Raw genomic sequence first — 25,197 nt, forward strand, 5'->3', positions numbered from 1 at the left:
TACTCACTCCAGTTCTTGTATTTTCCACGCCATTTTCTCCGTGGAAAAGCACATTTCCGCGGCAAAATCATTCGCATCACGGAGAAAATTGACTGAGAATCTGCCATCTTTTCAGCAGCACTTTTAACATCAAAACTGTGTCAGGAGATTCTTGATATTCAAGGGGAAGTTCAGAATATAACTTTATAGGGATCGCAAGAGGAATTGTCAGTTGAATTTAAAGGCTAATGAGGTTTTTGCAAGGATTTTAAAGTGTTTTTTTTGTTCTCCTTCTGACAGCAGAAGAGATAAGAATCTGCTAAGACTCTTTTCTCATGCAACTTTGAGCCTTGAAGGCTGCAAAATTATGACTGTTGGTATAAAACTTTCAGCTGTCTCTTTACCTTTCTCCCCCTGTTCAATATAGTTCATGCAAACCACACAGTTGCGCTCCTTAAATTGAGACATGCAATTTCTGGGCGAAAGCTCTCGTTTGGAGTCCTATAAATTCCTTCCACTTCAGCAAAATTCTCTGTCTTCACGACAACTCTTCTCAATTTCCCACCCCCACTGGAAATCAGCATTTTCCCTGCAGTCTGCAAGTATGCTCTCTCTCTTTGAAATGTGTATCCATCGAATTTGAATGAATGCCGGTGGAGACGCTCTCCTTCATCCAGTCCCACCCCCAGAGAGCCACCCTCTTGAGTTTGTCTTGCAAATAAAATTCAACCCCTGTCGCGTCGTCTGACATTCACTCCCGGGCATTATCGCATTTTTCCATCCTCCCCATCGCCGGGGCGACCATTTGTTTGTGGCCAATCTCGCCCTCTCAGGGCCTCCGCTCCCACCCTCGCGCCGCCCTGCTTCCGGTCCAGGACTCTCTCATGGGCAGGAAGTTTATTCAAAGGGAAAATATCGAGAACATTTTCCCTTATCGTGTCGCCATTCCACATTCCCAGCGACATAAATTACTTTCAAGACGCGACATATGCAATAAAAATGAGGAAAGAACTTGAATGCAGTCGCCTATCTGAATTGATTTGAATGGATTTCTTTCCACCCGGAAAAATATCCGCACAATAACATATCAATCTCCAAATGCGGACCCCCATTTAATCACTCTGCACCTCATTTGAATACACATCGAGACTCTGTACTTGAGTGGCGACTCTCGTTGGAAAATGTGCAGTTTCAAATATCAGAGAAAATTGTGTAATTAGAAGCTGAGTCGAGGGTTCTCAGCCAGTGCAAAATTACAGGGCTCGAGTGGTTTTGCATGGAATTTGAAAGGCAAATTGAGTTGTTGTCATTAGCTTTCAATTGTGCCGTGTCTGGACTTTTTCCTTTTTCGCCCATTTAAATACAGATAACCATCACCAAGTGCTCTCGCCAGAGAGCAAATGAGACGAATGAAAGATGCTGAGTTTGAGGGTGAAAAGTGCTTGAGATGAATTCTGTGATTTGTTATTGTTGCCGAGGAGGGTGGAATTCTCTCTCTCTCTCTCGGCCTCTCGATATACAGTCGAGATATTGCGATTGTCATCGTGTTGCCACTAATAATTTCGGGGGATGATTTCCGTAAGGGGTGAAAGTCCCTTTGTTCTCCGTGACTCAGAGTGGATTGTTTTAATCTCTGGCCAATAGAGGGTGGTTTTTATATGTTTTCCAGTGAATTTTTATGTCTCAATCCCAATGAACCCCATCATTTTCATGTCATTCCGCCTCCTCGTCAAATTATCCACACAACAACAACAACCGGGGAAGAATTTTCTCACCCATAGAGCGGTGACTCTCACATGAGTGACTCACGATGTCTGTACTTGTGATCATGATGAGATTATTTAAATTTAGGCATTGTGGTTTCCAAATTCGCCTAAGCTCGTCTAAGCATTTTAATGACTTCGCCTTCACCCTCGTAATCTCATCTTCACATCTTTGACTGCTTGTCTTTGCGATTTTCTCGCCAAAAATCACCCCTTGGGCGCTCATAAAGACTTTAATTGCTGCAAGAACACCCCCAAAAATGCACATTGAGGGGGTGGAATAGGCCCGGGAATGGAATTTTTCTGTCTCTCTGTGTGTGAGTTCCTGTCCAAAATTAATGAACACAATTATCGCATAAATCATGCGTTCACACTGGCGGAGTGTCTCATTTCCTCCTTCATCGACCCATTCGCCAACTCGGGGTTGATTTTCATCAAAAGTCCCCGAATTGCTGAAATTCTATAACACGGAAATAAAATGAATTTTATTGGTCACCCTCACTGAGCACTCAATTATTTCTCCCAGGGCGCAAATGATGGGCGGAGAAGGGCACGATCGTATCGATGATATTTAGGAGGACGAGCAGTTTCTAAGGGTGTGGGGATGAATTGGCACCGAAGGCAGGACATTTATTCAGTAATTAATGCTCCTTGTAGCTGTTGGATTTGTATCTCCGCCTCACCTCCTTCTGCCACCCTATTTCCCAGTACACAATGCACCAAAATCAGTTTTGTGCTAAATATACACCCTGCTCAATTTGCATAACGCCGCCCCCCTTTTTCCACCGATACACCCCAAGGCAGGGGAGCTCTTGAGGAGCTGTACAGACACTGGGAATGGCTTTAAGACCATGTTAAATCGAGGATTTGAGAAACTAATACAAATATCATACGAAGAGACGAAGGAAGAAACTACATATTGCAGAAATTGAACTGAAAGACTTTCAAGAATGCAAGTAAAGTTATGTATGAATAGATGGATTGCAAGCTTGACTCAGGAATCTTTGCATTGCCAATCAAAAGGTAGTTTAATCTCATTCGCAATGACTTGAATATCAAATTCCTCAGGACAGATATGTAGTCCTAATCTCTCCTTTCCGGCAACATCATGTATAGAATTGTGTACAATCCTCGTCTCAGTCTCTCACTCTTGCACGATTCCATCAACTAAACCAATTCTCTACGCTTAGAATTGCTCTGTAATTTGATGTTTGCATTTGAAAGTGAGATTATATTCAAAGTGAAATGCCACACATATCAACTAATGGATGAGTGTCAATAGTGAGTTGATTCAATTGACCTGATGGAAGCGTCTTAAGAAGATTTCAGTGCTCTCATGTGATTACATTTGCAACACTAAAGTTGCCTATCAATGTTGCACATCCCACCCCAAAAACGTGCTCTTTAACCATTTTTCATTTTAAAATATTTACGCTCATCTCAAATGCGCGCTATGGAGTTTTTGGTGAAAATCGTGAGTGGAATTTGTATGTTGTGTATTATTTTTTTTCCATCTACATTCAAAATGAGAAACGGGGACAGGTTTATTTTAATTTTTGTGCATTTATTCAGTGAGAATTGTTTTTAATTACTGTACAATTGTTTGGGACTTTTACCACTGATTTACTGGATTTTTCCATATAGCAATCCAACAGTTTCCCATTGATTTTCCCTGGCACATTGTGAGAGACAAATAGTGTCATGTTGAAAAATGACTCGAATGGTGATCATTTGATGGAAAATCCACGAGACAAAGGGCGCTCAGTTGCTGTCTGAGGTGGTAGAGTCATCCCTATAGCCATCTTCTTCACATTTCCCAGGACGATTTGCGGATGAAGAGAATGGGTGCAAAATAAATAATAACGAATGTGAAAATTTGATATGTTCGACGAGTGAATGCAAACGATTCGATTTTGCCACCGAATGAATTATTCATTTCTGCATTCTGGCAAAAGGAGGGATGTTTAAATTTAGGGGTCGGTCGCCTCGACTGGGTAGAATGTGGGTGGGCGGAAGTGTGCAATTGGATGGCGTTCGGACAAGAATTGCATACAGCGTCGAGCGGAAAATCTCAATATAAGAGGGTGACAACTGGAGGGAATAAATTCTTGCAATTTCCCTGTCCTGCATTGGAAAAGTCCCTGCGGGACTGAATTGTTGGGTGAATTTGCATAGCATAAATTTAATAGAGTCTTATTTTTCCCTTAATTAGAGACTCTCTTTCTCTCTCTCTGTGCTTCAACGCGAATAAGGGATAAACAGTCAACACACGCTTTTCTTGTGCTGCAATTTTCACAGACAGAGAAAAAACACCCCCTTCGAGTGCGTTCAACTTGACACCAATTCTCTATTCAAGTCACATCACAATCGCCTCTCTGAGGGTCAATTTTGAGGGAAAATTGAGGGTGATTTTTTGGTGTGGAAAATTCAAGAGATTGAAATCCATCACATCGCGCAAAATCCAGGATATTAAACCGCAGCACCGTCAGTCTCGCCATGTGATGAGATTACCAGAGGACAGAGTTATGTCGGGAAGAAGAGATTATGGAAGGTGTAGGAGTGTTTGTGCAATTCATCAAAAAAGGTACATTCAACAAGTTGCGATAGTTCAGAGACACTCACACACATGGTCTCTTTCAACTAATTAACACAGAGAATTATGCAGTGAAACTGTTTGTCTTTCTGAATTACAATGAAATTCATGTTGTTTGCACATCCAAATCACACCCTTTTTCGTCCAGCAAAAACACACACATGCACACACACACACATTGTCGTGCTGAGGATGATTCACGGCACAAATGGTAACTTTGGCGAAAGACAAGGGAAATGTTGCCATCTTGCTCAGGAAATTATAACATTGATTTTATGTGAACGGATGTTAAATGACGGATTTTGGGAGGGTCAGAACACTTGTGCCCTGATTGCCTTGATTTTAGCACGGCTCTTTGATCTCTGTTCATCTCGTCAACTTTAACCTCAGCACTTTGGAACAATTCGCAATATTAGCAAAATTATTAACATACCTTTCATGAGTGCAAATTTTGTAAATAAACACGATATTTTGTAGTATAACATTTAATATGATGTTCATTCAAGAGAAATGATTCAATTGATATTGATTCGAAATTTAAATGTATGCATCATTATTGAATGTCAAAGAACGTTTGAGTTCTGACTAAATAGTGCATAATATACTGAACTAATTTAAGCATAATTGCAATGAAAACTTTATCACATATACCTATTATATTAATGAAATACTTCTCTGACAATGTATAGTTATTTTATGTGAAAGTGTGTCTACAATATATTAATAAACCTAATTTGAATACATCAAATTTGCATTGGAAGCTTCAAAACTTTACAAATTGATTTGCAATTTCCGCCAACAGTGAAAGCATAGATAAAATTCACTTGTGGAATTATTGTGAAATATTGTGATATATTTATGTGCACAGATGAACAAATCGGATTAACCAGAAATTATTCGCTCTGCCTGTAGACAGATCGACCTTTAAAGCTCCGAAAAGCTCTTTAACCGTGAGAAATGAACACTCCCTCCTTGGGCATTTCACGTTGAGTAATCCCAACAGACACCCCTAAAATCGTGCTGAAGTCCCAGTGAATGGGCAAAAAATCCCCATCAATTGAAATTTTCGTGGTGGACAAATTTCAATTTTCCCTCCCAAGGCTTTTCCAATCGTCTTTCCACCCACTCTGACCAACGGTGCACTCGGAAAAATTCCAACAATCAAATTGAATGTTATGACAATTGTTACAGTTGAATGCATTTCAATCCTTTTTAGGGTGGGATCAAATACATGAGATTTGCTCTCGAAATTGTGGACAGAACGGGAGCGAGAGAGAGAGAGAAAGAGTGAAAACTTATGGATTGAATGGATATTTGGATTTTATGTCTGTTTTTCTTTTCACTCTCGAGGGTATCAAATTTCAAATGATTGAATTTTTACCCTCAACTCGTCTTCCTTCATCAATTTTATCCGAGGAGGCTTGGAAAGGATGTTTTGTCCCTGAGGAGAGTGAATTGTCCGATAAATTCTCTGACCACCTCGACGTCGGCTGAAAGGTGTGAGATGAAAATTGATGTTTTTCCGCATCCACTGGCCAAAAATCACACTTTTCTGCCTCTTGGGGTGGTTTTTTTTTCTCTCTCCTACTCGGGGAGAAAAAGAGTTTTGCAATAAGCGAAGGTGAAACAGATAAATTCCCGCCGTAATTGTAAATTTTGTGTTCATCCTTTTTATCGAATGTGCTGGCAAAAGAAATGGTGAGAATGCAATTATCCCACTAACAATTTCACACATTCCATATACATACATTTATTTCCATGGAAAAGGTGCAGGAAGCACATAGAAAAAGAGCGGATGCACACGAGTGGGAAAATTCAATATTCCCGACGATCTCAGGCACGTGGAAAGAGCTCAAATGGAGAGTGAGGAGATCCAATAATTCATGCCATTTTGGCGGTCCAATAAATTACCGCGTGCGCCCCTCTCAAGGTGCCTCTCTTGACGATGTAGTTAGTGGCTCTGACAATAATTCACATGCTACCTGATGGAAATTCCTCGTGAGGGTGGAAAACCCAGCCAATTCTTTATCACTGCACAACCCCCGCTTATCGCCTTCTACTGGGAAAGCTCTGAAGCTTTCAGATTTGCAGGAGGTGGGAAAAGCGCACCTCGCACTTCTTCTCGTCTGAATGAACATTTTCTCCGAAGGATTTCCGATAAAATAGATTCCATCACCATTCATTTTCTGCCTTTCATCTCATCTATATATTTTTATTATGCAGATTCTTTCGATGTAATACCGGGAAGTTTGTTTTTCGCACAGTTAGGAAATGACTGCGGATGAATTCAAGTCGCATTCAGCTCTGGGAAATGGCTCAGATTTGGGCGAAGAATGAGAAATGCTCGGCGAGTAATTAAGTTACCAGTCGCATCCTTTTGCCACCCACAATTTTATGTGTTTTTTTTTGGCGTCAGAACCAAAGAAAGTCTATCTGATGGGGTGGGAAAAAACGGGGCATTAAAACTAGCTGAAACTATGATTAATCCCACTCCTTGCGACCAGAAGGATATACACGAGAGTGTGTACAAGAAGCCAATGAGACAGATGCTTAGTAGAAAAGTTTTGCCACTTCCTGCCTCTCACTTCCGCCAGCAACTTGCAAAGTTTTGTGGGCAAGTTATTGCCCATGGGCAAGGGTGAGGGAGGGGAGAAAATGGGCTGCTCTTCTGGTGTGAGAACAGCAATTGCGATATTTTTTAATTGCCCTTCAACGATGGAAATTGTGTGTCTTGGGCATTTCGCTAAATTACTTTCTCTCTCCACCATTCCATTGACATCTTGTGCGCAGGGAGAGATGCAATAAAAGCTTTAACAGTGGGGAGTGTGTTTCTTCAATTGCACTCACAAGTGGCCATTGAGATGGCGAAGAAATGGAGTTTCTCCTTCACGCCTTGCCAGCTTTCCTCATCTCGTCCTCAATATATTTTTCTCATTCACTCCTTCTCTCTCTCTCCTTCTCTCTCTCTCTCTCGCCAACACCCGATCACCCCTCATGTCTTCATAATTCTCATATTTTCTGTATATGGTGAAATTTCACATGAAATAAATGCCACCAATCATCCTCAAAACACTCTCATGGGCGCCCAAGAGCTTCCCAATTCAAAACACGTTCCTCTTTCGGTGGAGCGGTGGAAATTGGGTGAGAATATCCGTGCTTTACCCCCGGAAAAATCACCCTGGCGGAAGATTTTTCCTGGCAAGGGTGGGAGTTTTTGCGAAAAAGTCTTTAATAAAGTGCAATAATTTTTCTCTAAGCTCCCATTTTTAATTCTTCTGCCATGCTGGAAAAAAGAACAGCCACCGAAAATTAAACTGAAACACACAATTCAGCGGATTTTCCATCGCAAAACTTGCATTTCCATAGCATTAAAGCTCTTTCTCTCCCTCTCAGCTCAGAGGTTAATGCAGTGAATTTGGCTATGAGAAATGTAATATAATTTTTTGCACACTCCCATCAAAAGAGTATCCCTCATATTTTCGCGGTTTTTCCCCGTCTGCACACATTCCAAGCTAAGGCTATTCTCCATCGTAATCAATATCCAGCGCATTTTTCTATCCCTCCCTCGGCGGAGCGCGTGTTGGAAAATTCATTGAAAATGCGCGTATGGCGGAAAAGGGCGCGAGTGTGAGGAAAGAAAACATTGTGGAATGCAAACTCTTCCCATTCATGCAAAGTATAATCCCCAGAGGGTGGAAGAGAATGCTGGGGGTGTATCGCGCGGAGTTTTGAAATTATGGAGCAAGTCATGTGGATGATTCTTGTGGCGCTCTAAATGAAATTTCCTCCCTTTTGCGCCGTCTTCCGTGCTGCGTGCTCTTTTTTCCCGCCAAAAAGCTTGATATCCATCTCTCACGGAGGAACAGAAGCGCAGGAGTATCTGGCTAATTTCCTCTTGTTGCATCCATCACGACATGCAAGGTGGAGAGATTTATGGGCAGCACAATGTAGGGCGGCGTAACAGCTTTATGAGCACGTAGATATAATGGAAGAGTCCAGAAACCAGTGAAGTATTTTACGAGAGCTTTTCACCAATCCAAAGATCATCGCTATTGAACAGCATAATCTTGTCACCTTTCCCAAATTGATTACGCGGTGTACAGTTTTTTCACACTCATTTCCCTTTGCTTCATTTCAAGAGTCTCACATTGAAGTGATATTTTTTTTTTGATACTTCGCGAGATGAAAAGTGCAGAGAGATGACAAACTTGATTGAGGAAATTCAAAGTAAAAGCTCATCGACTCCTCTCATGCTTTAGTTTCCCCATCAAAAGCTCACCCGCTGTGAGTGAATTTAGAAATGACTTCCGAATTGATTTTCATTCCTGCAGACACATTTTCGCTCCCCTCTTGATTCCGTTTCTCGCGCGTTAAAAGCGGTGTTGCGAGGAATTTTCCACCCTGAATGGGATAAAATGGGAAACATCTGCGCTGTGAGACATCCTTCCAAATTCTTCGGGGAAAGAAGAAGAAAAAATGACTGTACATGATATCGTTTCGGGGAGTCTTGGCGGCAAAAGGAGGAAAAACATAAAATTATATTGAGTTTTGGCACAGATTTTCCATTTTTTATCGATTAATATTAAAGTATAACAGCACACGTTCAACATGACACTAAATTTTTATCACTTCTCTCCGCCTTGAGAGTATGAGGGAGAAGAAAATGCTGAGTGAGGACTTTTGCTTATGAGGACATGAAAAAAAAAGAAACTATGAAGAAAGTCCATACATTTGCCAATTTGGCCAATTACCTCTGGTGCACTTCAAATGCCGGAACACTGAGAGGATTTTTCATTAAACTCATTAAAATGGTACGGAGTTTAATTGGGAACACGACACTTGAAGCATCATTTGGGCGCCTTCCACTACAGCAAACTTGGGAAATGAAGTGGAATTGTGAACATTTTCGAGAGAAGCACTTTCCAAATTCTAGGTAAATTTGCTGATATTTTTCCAACCAAATCGCTCTAAGAGTTCGCTCAGTTTTCACATATTTAATGTCAGCACACGTTTGACGAGAAATGGAAAAGCTGAAAGCTCTCACGCCAGAAAATATAAATTGACGTACAGATTATCCACTGTAAAAGAGATTGAATGCAATTTATAGGAGAGATAATGGAATCCTAGGATATGAGAGATCAATGTATGAGCATTCTTCAGCATTTTCCTCTTTATCTCACCACTTCAGAATTACCTGTGCTTTCACACACTCACTTATACAAAAGGTTCAAAGGAGGGTTGAATAGAGAGAGCCCAGTTGATAGCCATTCAGTAGCGAGGGAGAAAATCAATCAATTAAATCACCCCCGGGATCCTTTTGTAAAAACCCTTCCACGATAATTTGTACTCAATTCCACTCCCTAATGCAATTAACCTCCTCACATTTTACCTTTCTGCCTCAGCAGGACAGGAAATGTGAAACACAAACAATTAATCGGTGCTGCTTTTTATCGATACACGCCACATACAGCATCCGTGCAGTGGAAAATTGGAGCTTTCTTTGTTCCCAGTCTGCCCGACGATGAATACAAAGTCAAAGGGAAAGTCCGGTGTGGTGGAAAAGCTCTCAAATTGGCGGTGAAAAAGTTTCACTTGCACCGACTTTAAATGGTTAATTAAGATACTATATTTGATATGTCGAAGAGCATTTGACTTGGGTCGTTGTGGCTTTTTCGCCCAAGAGATGCGGTTGAAAGTTCCTTCGCCCATCCCTCAAAAGCTGCCAAGGGGAGGCGCTTTTGCCACCACCTCAGACGCAGGGCGACGGCAGTGCATTAATCATATGCATTGCGAGCGAGAATGGGCTAAGATAGTGGCAGTTGCATGCATTTGAAATCGATTACGAGCTCCTCAGGGCGACGGCGAAGTCAGTGTGGGTCGTCAGCCCCGAAGAAATATGATGGGGTGAAGAAAAATATTTTCCAACGGTCCAATGAGCAAATAGAGAAGCAAATCACGTAGATTGAATGCTGTACAGTTCGCCCTTTCCTCATCATCTGGGCCGTGGTGATTTATCCATAAATAGCTACCATTTCCTCACATGATTTCCCTCCAATTCCACGGCTAGCAGATAGACGATGGAGCATCGCCAGTTGCCAAGGAAGAGATTCACTGGGAAGGAATTGCATGACTTGACTTCGAAATTGAGCTCCGGCATCAGCATTTTTTTCTCTCTCTCTCTCCCTCTCCTCTTTATGTGTGCTCAACTATTTGAGATTTTTCGCGATTCCACACCATCAAATGAATAGTCGGTGAAAAATTGCACGGACGAGCTTCAGTCCATCTTCTGGGCGAATGTTTCCTCTTTGGAATTTCCCAAACGCAAATTTATTCAATTCCTTGCGCCAAAATGCTAAATAATTCACACCATGGGGATCGTGAGGCGATAAATCGCGCGCGATTCCCCCACAGAGAGCTTTAATTTTCATCCCCTAGGTATTGTTTTCACCGTGAGACAGAGAGAGAGAGCTTTGGGCGAATTCCCCGAAACTGCAGCTCCATAGATGATCTCGTCTCGGCTGCAGATGATTCTTCATCCTGCCAAGATATTCAGACACTTTTCTCTGCTAACTTCCGCCTCCCTATTGATTTCCCCAGCTCGTCAGGGACATTTTCTCTAGCAGAAATTCAAAACTCAAACGACTGCTTTCCTCCACCTTCGAGCGGCTGTTTGTGCATAAGTAGAGGCACCTAATGCTAACTAACAAGTCGTAAATCATTCGTGGCATTTGGCGCTGGTGGAAAAAGTTGAAGGTGGAAAGAAATGAAATTGCTTGTGAAATATTAGTGCTCTCTACCTGGAAAAAGTAGAGGGGCGAAATGTGCACAAACCCCCCTCTCCCCCCCACTCACTGTTACCACCCCAGCGCGACAGAGAAGAATTCACATTTAATTCATCACACCCCAAATGTCGAGGTGATGCAGTGGAGAATTTTTGGGATTTTTCAGATGCTGTGCGCCAAACTTTGCCCGCTTGTTCAACCCCATGAAGTTCCATTCCGCAACCCTAGAAAGTTGAGAACTTGTATCGCAATTACATATGATGCGCTCCCCCTCGCAAATTCCATGGCAAGACAGATACAACAAATTGATGCTGGGGAATAATTTAATGGAGATTTACTCCATCTAATGATCCTGCCACTCATCACCCGAAAATCCGATTTGCTTCATCGCATCTCAACCACTTTCTCTTAAGTAAAATGATCTTGCAAACAGCTTATCGTCCAAAACTCCCTGGCGTTCAGTTTGAAAAACAGGGCGTTTTGTGGGGAGTTTGGGAAGATGGTTAATTGTAAATGGAAAAGATTACAGTCTCTGGGCTGAGCTCAATGGAATTCCACACATTGAGCAAATATTATCACTCTTCCATGCTTTTCGGGATGAACGATTCTCTCTCTCTCTCTCTCGCTCTCGCTGGCACGAGAATGGGTTTGTGATGTCACGGATGGAAAGTGTTTAATGGTTATTTTGCAACTGTTTTCAACCACACATCATCTGTGTGATGTGAGCGCCTCTCGCTTTGTCATTTCCCCTTCTTCATTTCGCCATCGCAGACAATTTTCCACCAAGTGTCTGAATGGCGAAGGAAGAAAAACTTGGTGCTGAGATAAAACTAATGATGATGCGTCTTGAGAAACTCGCACACTCAGAAGGGACTTTCTACTATTTAATCCCACTCGAGTGACAAATACACAAGAGAATGAGCTTCTCTGTGGCACTCTTGAGTCGGCAAAAAAGCATTTTTATCTCTTTCAGAACTTTATTAGTGGGAAAAGAAATTCATTTCGCAGAATTACCACCATTCAAACCTCCTAAGAAGTTTGTCAAGATAATGGATAATGTGTAAGATAATAATTTATTTAATAGTTTCATAAATTACACAAAGGCTTACGGTTAAAAAAAACTTTATAATATAAACCATCAGCGCCGATTTAATCGAATTTTCCGGGAAAAAAATGCACTTTGGTCAGTAAATTTAATTAAATAAGAGTGAAAGGAAATCTTTTGTGTTTTGCTACTGATTTTTTCGCTGAACAAATTGCATTTTCTACCGGTCAAATAGCTAAAAAAAAAATTGACCAAAAGGCATTTTCCTTACGAAAATAGCACATAAAATACAACCAAAGCTCACGATTTTTATAATTGAGCAAAAGAAAATCAACAATTTGAGTGTCCATCACGGGAATTTTTGTAAGCACTTCACAAACCGTCCAATATTTGTACATTAATTGCAGCCAGGTGTACTTCACTGGCGCCCTCTCGTCTGCACCTTGTTTCATTTTAATTATAGAAATTTACGTTTTACGTGTTAAATAATTAGAGAAAGTTGCTGGGGTGGGATTTGGAGTGTGTTTTCTGAGAGAGACTCACGTGTTTAATGAGAATGGGGCCATTTATCTGGCTGTCGGGCGGCCTCTTGCCTATGTTAGCTCAGGGAAAACCCCTTTGAGACATTTATTGTTGTGTATATCATTGAATCATTTGCTTCACATTCTTGTATGGGCTTTGCAGCCTCTCTTTTTATTCCCACTCCCCACCGCTAATATGAATATTTGGCGCCCCCTCGTCGTGAAGTCACCAGGCAAATTTATAGCTCCTATTAATTTAATTTCATTCAATTTGGCACATCGCGGAAAAGAAAAGAGCGAAAGCGCACAATGTTTATTGAAAATCTATTCAAATTGTTCCTTTTTTTTCTCTCTCCCTCTCTTCAGAATCGCACCAGAGTGGCAAAGTGCGAAGTTCTCCATGAGATGGAGATACAGTGGCAGCTCATATTTTTATTTTGGGCAATTTTCAGAGGGTAGAAATCACGTCAATAATTCACAGTCGGAAGTGCGGGAAAATAAGTGCGCGCGGCAAGAATGGCGCGAGAAAGTTGAAACTCCTGGCGAGGGGCGCTCAATATCAATTTCATTAAAAATGAATAAAAAACCTCGAGGTGGAATTAATGAGGAGTCGAGAAGGGCGCTTCAGCGGTGTTTCTGCTTGGATTTAACACCTCGGAAATCTTGGGCAATGATTGTGATTAAAAATTCACAGCAAATTACATGGAAAGTGCGTCTTGGCCAGGCGAGAGAGCACACAGCAAAAAAGCTCAGCGGGTGGTTGAAGCTCGAGGGTGCGTTTTTTTTCCTTGTCCCGCCGCTAAGTAGGTTAGAATTTTCCACCCTTGAGCAAATACCTCCACTCTTGTTATCTCATTTCTCAACCCCGCGACGCCCGCACACAATTTTCCCCAGCGTGATCTTGTTATTTATTAACACACAAATTCGGCGAATTTACAATTGTGTCCATTTCAGTGAGCAACACAAATTGCCGGGGTTATAAAAACCTCCTCTGACATTAAGCCGTGTGTTTGCAATTCGAGTGATATTGCCGAGCGAGAATCTCGCGCCGGAGAAGATGCAATTGAAAGTGCAAATTATCTCAAGACACTCAATTTATTTCCATAATGAAATTTTACTCAAACCAAGAGTTGAAACAAGCAATTGAGCTTCACTCGAGAAGGCAAATATTGAATGACGAGAGGAGGTGGTTAAATGTTCATCTCCCAAAATTAATATATAAAATGTTTAGCCCTCTCTTTCGCTCACACTTACCCATTTAAATCACCCCGCGTTTCGTGCCTTAAGTGGATCGGGGTGAAATTTTATTTGATTTCGACAATTAAATCGTGCTGAAAAGATGAAAGGAGCTGAGAAAAATTCATTATGCCTCCACGCGAACAAGGATGGAAAATTTGAGGGCATTCTGGACGTGGGGTGGAAGGTATTTTCCACCCAGTTTACTCTCGGAAAAATAGCCAATAAAATAAATTTTCACTGGGGCTGAGATAGGAAATTCCATCTCGTGAAAAACGAGTTGCACTCTGCTTTTCCAGCTAAATTAATAAGCAAAGCATAAATTTGGATTTATGAAGAGGAAATTGGCATACAAATAAATAAAATCTTTTTATTGTCTTCCTCATAGATGGAAGCTCCTAGCGAAATGGATGTAATTTCACGAGTTTTGGCGAAGCATTTTATTAGAGCAGAAATTCCCATTGAATGAATGTATCGAGTTTCCGTGAAACCCTTAAAGTATATCCAGAAGTTAATTAATTACACAATCAATAACAGAACGATATAGAGTTTTTGTACAATTTTTCAAAAGAACTACAATTCTGAGAAATATCATAGTGGCGCAATTAGTGTTAATCTTGCAAGCTTAACGCCGAAGAGCTTTCAGCAATTTAGATTAAACATCTCTCAAATTGCATTTCTATGTATGCCAGCCGAGAGTTTATGAGTCATTAACGACTGCACGAGGTATTTGCGAGGGGTTGAGTTCTTTCGCATCGATCTCGGTGGGCTTGATTGAAACCCAGAAGGGGTGTGAGATTAAATGAGTCAAAAGCGGTTTTATGTAGTGCAATTAAAATGCTCTCACATGCCGAAAAACGCTCCGGGCACTTGGGAAACCCACTCGAGAGTCTCTCGAGGGTGTCTCAAAACTCACCCTTTGCCAGCCAAAAAGCCGAGGACTGGAAAATGCTGTGGGCGAGACACATGAGATCCTCAGCGCATTTTTTTTCCACCCGCCACAGACGCGCCAAAGTCGCCCCCGAGACGAGACTTTTGCTACCGTGCGCGTGCTTTCGAGCTCGTGCTCCTTTTTCTCTCTGTCTCACAACTTCCACAAAATCATTTTGCGACACTCCGTGGACGCAAGGAGGAAAACAGAGGGTTGCCGGTGGAGGAAAAGTCATTTAGAAACGTCAACAATTTAATTAAGTTCATTTCAACTCCGCTCTTGAATGGAGTTTCCTGTTTTCCTTCGCGAAAATTCACCGGATGTCACATGAAAACATACAGAGGAGTGTGTGGGGAGGGGGTAAAAAAGTAGCAGCAAAACATGAACTTTTATCCTTTGGGTCTCAATGTGTACATGGGGAGAAAACTTTACACAAAATGCAACACTGAAGGAACTTTCGTAATCTCTCTCGAAGCTTTTTTTCTTGCACTTTTCTTCCCTTCCTCCCAATACTTTAATTACAATTGTCATCCATGGAAATCCCCGTTCCGCTGTCGAGATCAACTCAATTACTACAATTCAGGGAATTGCTGAAGATGGCAATGAAGTGCGGCATTCATTTGTGGTGCGCAAAGAGATCTGTTTTATAGCAAAGCAATGGATTACGTGTGTTCACTTCGAAGTGACGACACTTATTGTTTCTCGCATTTTTAGCGATGCAGAAAATTCATGAAAATTCAATCGGGAAATTAAAAAGAGATAATGTAAAGTATACAATGTGGATGAATGAGCAGAATCTTTCATTGTTAATTATATTGAAAAAATAACGAAGAATGTAATTACGAATTCCAAGAAAATCTCCTCCAAGTGTTTATCAACAACTTCTAAAGTATTCATAATTGTACTATACAGAAAGTTCCTTAAGAAATTTAAGTGAGAAAAACAATCTGGCTTCAATCTCTTTAAAGCATGAGGAATTCCAGTGAGAAAGGATTCCCTCTTGTCCTCAGTGGATGTTGACAAGGGAGGAAAAAAACCCTCAACGGCGCATTGCATAGGAATTGCATTAAAGAATACTTTGAGTGTGTGTTCACTCAATTGAACATTTTTTCCCACCCGCCACCCTGTGACGATGAGGGGTGGAAACAAACAAGAACGCTCTGCGGAGCTCAAGCATCGACATTGCGTGATGCGGGAAAAGCTTAACAATGTCGAGGGAGAGATATTACAATTTTAAAAATTTCAATCTCTCTCTCTCTCTCTCCCTCGCTCGCTCGTTTCAAAGGGAAATTCCTTATTATTTTCCACCATTCAACACACTTTGTCTTCTCACACTTCACTGCATTCGTGCAGTGAAGAGCTTTTCCACCCTCGCAGCTTCGGTCGCCCACTCTCGAGCTTTTTCTGGTCGGGAGAATCTTCAGACTTATTAAAATCACCTTTTTTTCCTCCTTCACTCCACCATAGAAACTCATCCGTATGGAATTCCTTCTTCGCTGCCCACCTCATTCACTTTAATTATTAAATACAGACCTCGCCCGATGGCTTTTCACGGATGGCGGAGGCGGAAGAGCTCAGGCCAACCCAGTTAGAAAAATTTTCATGAATATCAGACAGGCGTGCTTACCTGGAAAGAGAGAGAGAGAGAGAGAGAGAAAAATTAAATTAATTACCTGAAAAATGTTTGCGAGATGCGAACTTTCGCAGAATCAGAACAAACGGTAATTCAATGATCAACCTCGTGAAGCTCATTCACTCAGTTTCACTCATTATAGTGTGATATGTCAGGAAGTATATAATTTACCGGAAATTCCACTGCAAAATTATCCCACAGTAGAAAGCGAAACCATGCAGCTTTTGTTGTGCACTTTTCAATTTGCAGTTTCACCACCAGAAAAAAAATACAGAAAGCGAGCTTTTATCTTACTCATACCAGAGATTCTCTCTCTCTCTTTCCCCTGTGTGTTCAATCAGTTTTGCGTCAAAATATCGATTTGTGGGATGAGAAGGAGGAAAAAAAACTGCCAATGAAAAGTGCATGACAAAAGTTGGCACTATGAGAAGATTAATTTTCACTAAATCCTCGCAACTTTTTAGGAAAAACGCCGAAAAATGTGAATCAAAGAGCTTTAATCACTTAATGCCACAAATTTCACGATGATTTTTTTTGACGACATTTCAGAGAGCTTTGATAAAAGGAAATTTCTTTCACAGTGAGGATTTTAAGGTTTAAGAAAAAAAAATGTCATTTCGAGAGAAAAATCGCTCATTGTTTGAGAAATAAAACCATTCTCATTGGGCAACTTCTTGACCAACACTCAGAAATTCATCATTGATATTCCTCAGACAAATTTGAATTTCAGACGAAAGTGTTTTCCAAGAGATTTCATGCATTCTCTAAGCAAATTTGCCTAGACTGAAAACATTTCGTATCAGAGACTCATTCTCTCAACATAATTATGTTTATCTTCGAGCACTCTTCCAGCATATAGAATCCATGTGAGTTGAATTGCGCATTTCTACGGAAATTGATCTATACTCGATCACAGCGACTTCAACAATAGAAGACTATAGAGGAAGTGTGAAGTTTAGCCAACTCCTGAATTCCGCGATGTATTGAGAAATGAAGCAAAAGTGCAATGTAAGCCAAGTTCGCGTCGAAAAGTTTAGCTAGCGGGAAAACTTGCCTTTTGTCTCAGCTTTGCGAGCGACAAATGCCACCCTTTAGAAAAGCTCTCTTCAGTTCTTGTCGTGAATTTTCTAATTAACTACACACGACGGTTGAGTGTCTTTGGGCTCTTGCCGGTGTGAATCCCTCTTGAGACTTTCCACGGTTGGGTGTTATATTTAAGTTGCTGTTTGCATTTGAAAATCACCCCTCATTCATCCTTTCTCTGGCAAAGCTAATCAAGTGGCTGGTGAATTTTTCAGCAACTCCGCAACTGTTGACACTCAATTTGGTTTTGTGGCGGGCAAAACAGGAAAGAAGACCGTGTCCGGAAGGATTTAAGGTGAATAATCTCCACTCATCCTTCAAGTGCTCGGTCAGAGATCTATGAATATTAATACACTCCGCTTCTTCCACACCTCAGTCGTGATTTACTGGGTGAATTTCACCAGGAAAGATATCATAAAAAATTAATGTAGAGAGAAATTTCACGCGCAGGCCAAAACTTATCTCATTACTATAAGGAAGAGATTTTACCGTCTTTGCCGGGCAAAAATGGCCCAAGTTTGATCGTAAAGAGGGGGACTTTGAAACATTGTAAAGCATTAAAATGGCTCTTTGTCACTCTTCGAGCATGGATTCATTCGCAACTTTCGCGTTAATTCAATCTTAGATAAGAGCTTTACGGCAAAATCTTTACAAACTTCATACATTGATATCTATAATTCACCCGGAATCTTCAGGCCCCGCCCACTCGAAAGCTCCACCCACTTAGCTAAACATGATTATCTTTTAAATCACCGATAGAAAACCATGCAGCAATATATCAATGCACCCTGGAAATTCATTAAAAGTTGCTGAGAATTGTCATTGAGAGGAAAAAAAAAGCATCCCGGAAATAGCATTAAGTGGAAAGGAAATACTTGAAGCTGAGGGAAAAATTTTCACACCGTCCCTTAACTGAAATTCCTTTAGTCAATTGAATGCAATTCAAGAATGTCTCGCGCCATTGTCGAATGAGCATTTCAACTTCAGCTTTTCTTCGTCACCCCAACTTTCCTCTTCTATTCTCGCGAGGATGCGATTAAATGAAAATTCCTCAAATACCATCAATTGCAGCTATAAGAAAAACACACACACACACACATACTTTAACAAAAATCATCATACACCTCCGATAGTAAAGTCAAATGCGAAAATTCTTCAGAATGATGGAGGAAAAAATTCAATTTGATTGGAGTGGAAAAACAATCATTTTTTCCGAGAAAAATCCACCATTACAAATTTCTTACAATTTTGAGATGTTTTTTTTCAATTTGTACGGAAAATTTCATGCGAAATTACAGAGTGAATTTTCCATAGAGAAAATAATTGACACTTTTTTGCCTTCTCACAAAGCTGCATATCAAACGCAACACAATTTGGCCAATTGGATGAAAACAAGGCTATATAGAGCCCAAATAGAGTTGATTAACTCCCTCCACCCGGACACACGATGAGGCCGGAAAATTCACGTGGATCTGTTTACCAATTAATTAGGGTAGTTGATTCGCAAATTCATTGCACTCTAGCGCATCACAATTGCAATATAATTACTCAAGAATGCCCAATTCAATTGGCTTTCTGGCCAAACCCACTCAAAATTATGATTTTATTGCACACTCAAAAAGCCACGCCTGGGAAAATGGGAAAATAATACAATAATTCTCTTCTGGCGGAGGGTGAAAAACAATTACTACACTCGTCACAAAATGTGCAAATGAATAAAATTGTTGAGTGCTTTTTCTGGGCTCATTGTGAAAAGCCTTTTGCCGCTGTTTTCCGCCTCTCACCGACTCACACACAACACACAGTGTACAAAACTTTCCACCCTTCCTATACTTTTACCAGTGAGAAGCACACCGGGTAAATATTCATTCGTGATTTTGTAAGTTTTGTAGGAAAATACGAGAGGAGAATGTTGACTTATTTGATGGGAAATGCAAGAGTTGAGGTGGAATTATGAGAATTTCAACCATCAGTCAAATAACATCTTACACAACGTTCTCCATTTGTTTAGAGTTTTCGGTGTAAATTCCATGAAATTGCAGAATAACTTCTGCCTGGCATTTTCAGTCTAAAGAGATTTGTGTGCACACCTAACAAATTTTGTACGCGGAGCAATTGTTACTGCCAAATCCCATCACTGAAAGACTTTTTTTTCCTTGAAAGCAAGTTTAAAAAATTGCAATAATTAGACTCACACTATAAATTCTGGTAATTATCGTTTAGCATTAAACTATAATTTGTATCAATAATGATATGAAATGATTAGGATATGAAACAAATTTCATATCGGGATTAACCACAAACATAAAATTAAAATTCAATTGAAATCCTCGCTTGGTATTCAATTTTGAATCTCTAAAAATAATTTTTTTTTAGTAATTATAGAGGGGATTAAGTGGCCTTTTTGATGTTGAAAATATGTATAACTTACTATAAAAACTTTATGTCAAACCAAATTTTTTTTTTAAATGACTGTATTTGCCATTTGCAGCCTTTCATAATTAATTTTATACACTGTTTCAATCCAAATTTGCAAGTTATTAGCTTATTTCTCTCAAATTGATGAATTGTGCTTCTCAGTTCTCACTAGAATGCAGCACATAGTAGAACTTTATGGCTAGAAAAGCTCAAGTTTTTGAAATCCAACCGTTCTTGTGTATTAAAAGTCAAGTTAATGGACAGTTTGGCACGAGAAACCCAAGGTGAGACGCTCAATATGCTTCCCAGGCAATTTAATACCTCTAGAATTCTGCAGTCTCGTCGGAAAATTCTCCAAAGCACACGCTGCATCTTGCAAGGTGCAATTTATGGGTGGTGTGGGTGGCAGGGCGTCTCTCAAGGGTTGTACTTTAATTTTCCAGAGGCAACCACACGGGGGAAAATGTTGTTTGACGGCGCAGCAAATATTTACTGAGGAATGATATTGAATTTGTTCTTCGAGCTAAAGCATCACTCTTTCACGATTACCCATGGCAATGCCTCTGTGTGTGCGGCTTTTATTTTTCACTCCAAAGAAAACTCATTCGCGTGCAGGCCGAGAAGGGATTTCATCGCTCTATCCCAGGAATTGCCAGACGCTCAAGATGAAAAATCGTCTCATGCAATAAAGTTTGAAATGAAACAGAAGTTTTCGAGGGTGGTTTTCCCAAAGAGTATCTCTGATAAGCAAATATTTTCTCTCGCACACACACACACACACACACACTTTCATCTTTTTGGAGTACCAAGAATATTCGCAATATCTCAACAAACAGAGAAGATTTCTGTGGCAATTACAATATATAAGAAGCAGGAGAAATTTGTCGCTATGGGTGGAAAAAAAATCACCCTGACGACCACGTTGGAAAAAACAACCCCCGGGGAAAAAAACGTTGGTCCTCGAGATTGAGCGTCCAGAAGAAAAAGGGGGAAAACATCCTGAGAACTGTGTACATAAATCGAGGGGTCGAAATAGCACACCTTCTCAACTCCTCGGACAAATGGACCGTGTTTTTGAGGTGAGGAAAAGAGGGTCGAAGAAAAGTCGTTAAACATCATCAAATTCCCGCACCCAGACACTGTTATTACAAGGAATCCTCTTTCAGCGTCACCTTTCGCGGCCCTTCCACGCGATTCGCTCGTGGATTCCCAAATGGGACGAACGGCCATCCAGATGTTCCCTCTTGACCATATTGTACAGCAAATTTTCCGCTTACGAGAGTTCAAATTTATGGCATTCGCAATTGTAGGAAAATCTTAAGGTAAAATCGATTGGAATTGTGTGAACAAATATGAGCATTGATACTTAGCAAATAGAGACAGATAACTCTTCAATTACATCTATAAAACTTTCTTATAAACTCCTGTCATGGTTTGTTGAGTCCAAAACATTACTTCTCTAAGATTATTTACTCTTTATGGACTTTGTCGTGACACTTTTATACAGAGATTTCCAGAACTTATTCCTTCAAACATTGAATAGAAGTGAAATTTTTATGAAGAGTTATACAAAGAAAATGTCTCAAGATTTCTACTCGATCTTCGCAGATATTACTGAACAGCATAAGTTTAAGTAATATGTAACTGTTTATAAATCAATTTCAAAATACACTTTTAGCAGCTAGTAATCTAATTTTAGATCCATTCAGTCAAAATTGAGGGGTTTCAAAGTTTGTTCTAAGTTAATTCGAAGTTGAAACTGACAAAATCTCGCCAAGAATGGATGATTCTTGATAAAAAAAAAGTCTCTCTTGTTGAGTGATGTTCTATTCTTAATTACTGAACATCTGTGGCAATCAATGATTTCACGTGAACCTTTATCACCATTATTCCCAAATAATAGTAAAAGAATTGTATTGATTCCAGCCAAATCAACTCATCTGCTAAATTGGCGTTATTTGCCATAAAGACACAATTTATTCGTGAACAGATAGTAAAAACCCCGTTTAATCTGTGACACGAGGACCTTTCACCCCTCTTCAGCAATTCCCAACTCATTTCCATCCACGTGCTGGCCATTCCCAAACGGGACGACACATTCCACCGAGGGGTGAATCCTCAACATGAAGATTGTCTCTGCGGCACGCGAGCCAATCCCCGAATGGGACCTCGGCATCCTCTTGCCCTCGGTGTCTTTGCAATTAAGACTTCCGTCACACTTGGAAGGCGGCCAGGAATTTTTTGGAGTACCGTTAAAAATACATGCTCAATCATGTGACGCTGTGACCCACATTCTCGGCATTTTCCCATAGTGGCTGAGATTAAAAGATGTGTGTATAATTTATTGGAGAACCAGTTGATCAACTCTCAACCCCTGAACGAGAGATGCTGCATCTGTGGTCTCAATTGGAAGTGGTTCAGCGGAGGCCACAAGATATTCGACAACTAGTTTCAACGACTGAAGAAACATGTTTTTCTATCCCTCAATTATTAGAAGACTTCAACAGTATCCCGCAAAGTGAGCAGAATTAGCTCATCTCCAATGAAATTCAAGACACTTTTCGGCTCCTCATTCCACGTTAAAAGAAGAAGAAGAAGAAAAAATAAAGAAAGCGTCTCTTGAGTGTGATTTTCCAACGCGAAAATGAGACTCGGTGGGAAAAAGTGGAGAGAAAAAATTAAAATCAAGATAGTGACTTTCAATTTATGCGCCAAAGAACATTTTTCATGTGTCCACGAACCCAAAAATTCCCATCAGACAGTCTTATCTGTGGCAAATAAGGAGAAATCAATGTGCGCGACGAGCGATTTTTGCAAATATGACAATCATTAAGAACAGGTGGCATTCATTGACCTTTTTCTCTATGTATAATGAGGGGTGGAAAACACAGAGGAAATGGCAGTTTATATTGCCTTTTGCACTCTCGGCAAGTGGAAAATCCCTAAACTCAGGGTCACTGATAAAACTTTTTCGCAGGATCTCACCTTTTTTCCACCCCTTCACAAATTTCCACTCTCATGGGGAAATTTTCACGCCACCGGCCAAAATTTGTACACTCGCCCCGGCGAGAGAAAGAAGCTTAAAGTTGCATTTAATATGGACAAATTTTTGGGAGTTTTTAAGGGAAAAATCCAATAGGGCATTTATCACTAATTATTTCCTCACAGATTCAAGAGAAAATGAAGGCAATTTTCAGTGGTCGGAAGTGTCTGGCAAGGGAGAATGGCTTGGGTGTAATTTGTGAACGATGGCAAAATCCCAGGTGTTCAGAACTGACCTAAGGCCATTCTCGACGAGGGTAAATAAAGTACACAAACGAGTTCTTGTCTCACAAGGGGTGAAATTTAGTGACTCTCGAGACGATGAGAATGAGAAACTATTCCTTCACTTTGACCCTCTTCGCACAAAAGGCAGGGGACCAATGAAATATTCAGCCATGGTCAATCTGTAAGACGAACTCCTCTTGCACATAGAGATTCATGCAAATTCATCCTCTTGGTGGCATCTTCAAGACATTCTCCAGCACACATACAGCAAAGGTTTGCGTTTCACAGGACAGTGCCAAAGAGGTTGACTTTGCCATTCATCTCCTTCATGGTTCCATTTTAAAATGTCAAACACCATGAAAATTCCCATTGTGCGAGAAATTCTCCCCTGTTCAGGTCGGGAAGCTTCCAAAAGGGAAGTTGAGGGTATCGGTGAGCCCCAAAGAGCTTGAGACTCCGGCGTTGGCTAACCAAATGAATATATCACTCCCTTGGCCAGTTTATACCCGTGCAAGAGTTAAACTCCGGTACCAATATATTCATGTGGCATGAATAAATTCCCATTTTCCATGTTTCTTTGATGCTCGCCCACCGCCCTCAACTTCTGTGCTCACACTTGATTCTTAACCCGAAGCACCATTGTTATGGCCAAAATGTTCCAACTTGTTATTTAAATGAGTGAAAAAGCCTCGGGATTTTCACTTCTGTGCACGCCTCTCTTGCAGGGCCTAGGAATGGAAAGAGTCGACACTGCACGGTGCGGGGAAAAATTATGTAATGGAACATTACTAACATATGGGAAAAGTTGCAACGAGCTTTCTCGCCATGTTCACCGGAAATGTCTAACAAGTCAATGGTGGCAAAAAATTTATGGCCACTTCCGAATTGACACAGTGTTTCTCTCCATTATTTCAGCCTCTTTTTGTCGCGACTCCATTGGACTCTTTCAGTGGGGTTTTGCCCCACCAAGGCGACGCTTAGTCACCGTCAGCGAGTACACCGTGCCTTTCCACCTCCAATCAGGAGGGAAAAGCACATGTGTTGCTTGCTGAATTTATTGACAACCAAACTCTTGCGGTTGACTGGACATTCTTGAGCTTGAATTTCACCTTTTTTTTCGACATTTTGCGGCACTGCGTGTCTTGTCTTAAGACCAAGCTGCGATCTTACATCATCATACATCAATTACATCGAATGTAATATAGAATTTAAATCCAAACCTTATAATGCCATGAGTTTATTTTTGTTCAACTCCCTGAATAACTTTTCACATGAAAAAAACATTCACGATCGAAATAAAACTTCTTATACTCTTCCTAAATCCATATTAAGTTTCTGGCAAACTTTAAAGCATCCGCTTTTCTAATCCATCAACCTGTCCATTGTGGTAAATATAGTCTCTCGGGCGATGGGTAGTGTGTGAGATAAACAATGTGCAGCTCGATGTTGTCTCACTGCATTTACGACTTTGTATGGTCAACAATCGGATATTTTCATAACTAAACCTCCCAGGAATGTTCTAGTGTGAGTCTCCACCGCCCTTTCCAGCTTCAGGATATCTGCAGTCTTCTCCTGCAATTAATTGTGCACCATCCCGTACAATTTGCAGCAATTTTCTCATCGTAAAACATTCTCCGTGTATGTGTGTGTGTGTGTGTGTGGAATTCAGTGGCGAGAAAAGTATCTGACGGGTCAAGAATTCCTCTCTGAGGCGCTCAACCCTTCTGTGGAAGGGGGATTTAATGAAAAACTTAATGCTGAAAGAAGCAGATTCTCCTTTGGTATTCTCGCAATGTGGAATTTTAATTTATGTTCTCCCCAAAATGAACATATTCCCATAACAAGGCGAACTTATACGCTGCGTTGATTCAATTGCATCATTTTCCGCATCGCTTTTTCTCAAACATTCTAACATGCGCCGCCTAAAAATATCTACACCTAAAGAC

The 25,197-nt window shown here is 40.6% G+C and overlaps 1 protein-coding gene across 15 annotated transcripts in view; it reads right to left on the reverse strand.

The window, feature by feature from the left end:
* Positions 1 to 25,197, reverse strand: part of LOC132256221 (protein muscleblind) — a 153,312-nt gene that overhangs the window by 35,022 nt on the left and 93,093 nt on the right. Inside the window, exon 3 of one of the 15 annotated variants that reach the window (XM_059752508.1) lies at positions 16,084 to 16,477. The exons of the other annotated variants lie outside the window; for them this stretch is intronic. Coding sequence (XP_059608491.1) covers positions 16,460 to 16,477 — 18 coding nt within the window. The 3' untranslated portion in view covers positions 16,084 to 16,459. Of the gene's footprint in view, positions 1 to 16,083; positions 16,478 to 25,197 lie in introns of those variants that run through there. 15 annotated transcript variants of the gene reach the window in all.

Source organism: Phlebotomus argentipes, unplaced genomic scaffold (genome assembly GCF_947086385.1).
Source record: "Phlebotomus argentipes unplaced genomic scaffold, Phlebotomus argentipes genome assembly contig_5, whole genome shotgun sequence".
Taxonomy (NCBI): domain Eukaryota; kingdom Metazoa; phylum Arthropoda; class Insecta; order Diptera; family Psychodidae; genus Phlebotomus; species Phlebotomus argentipes.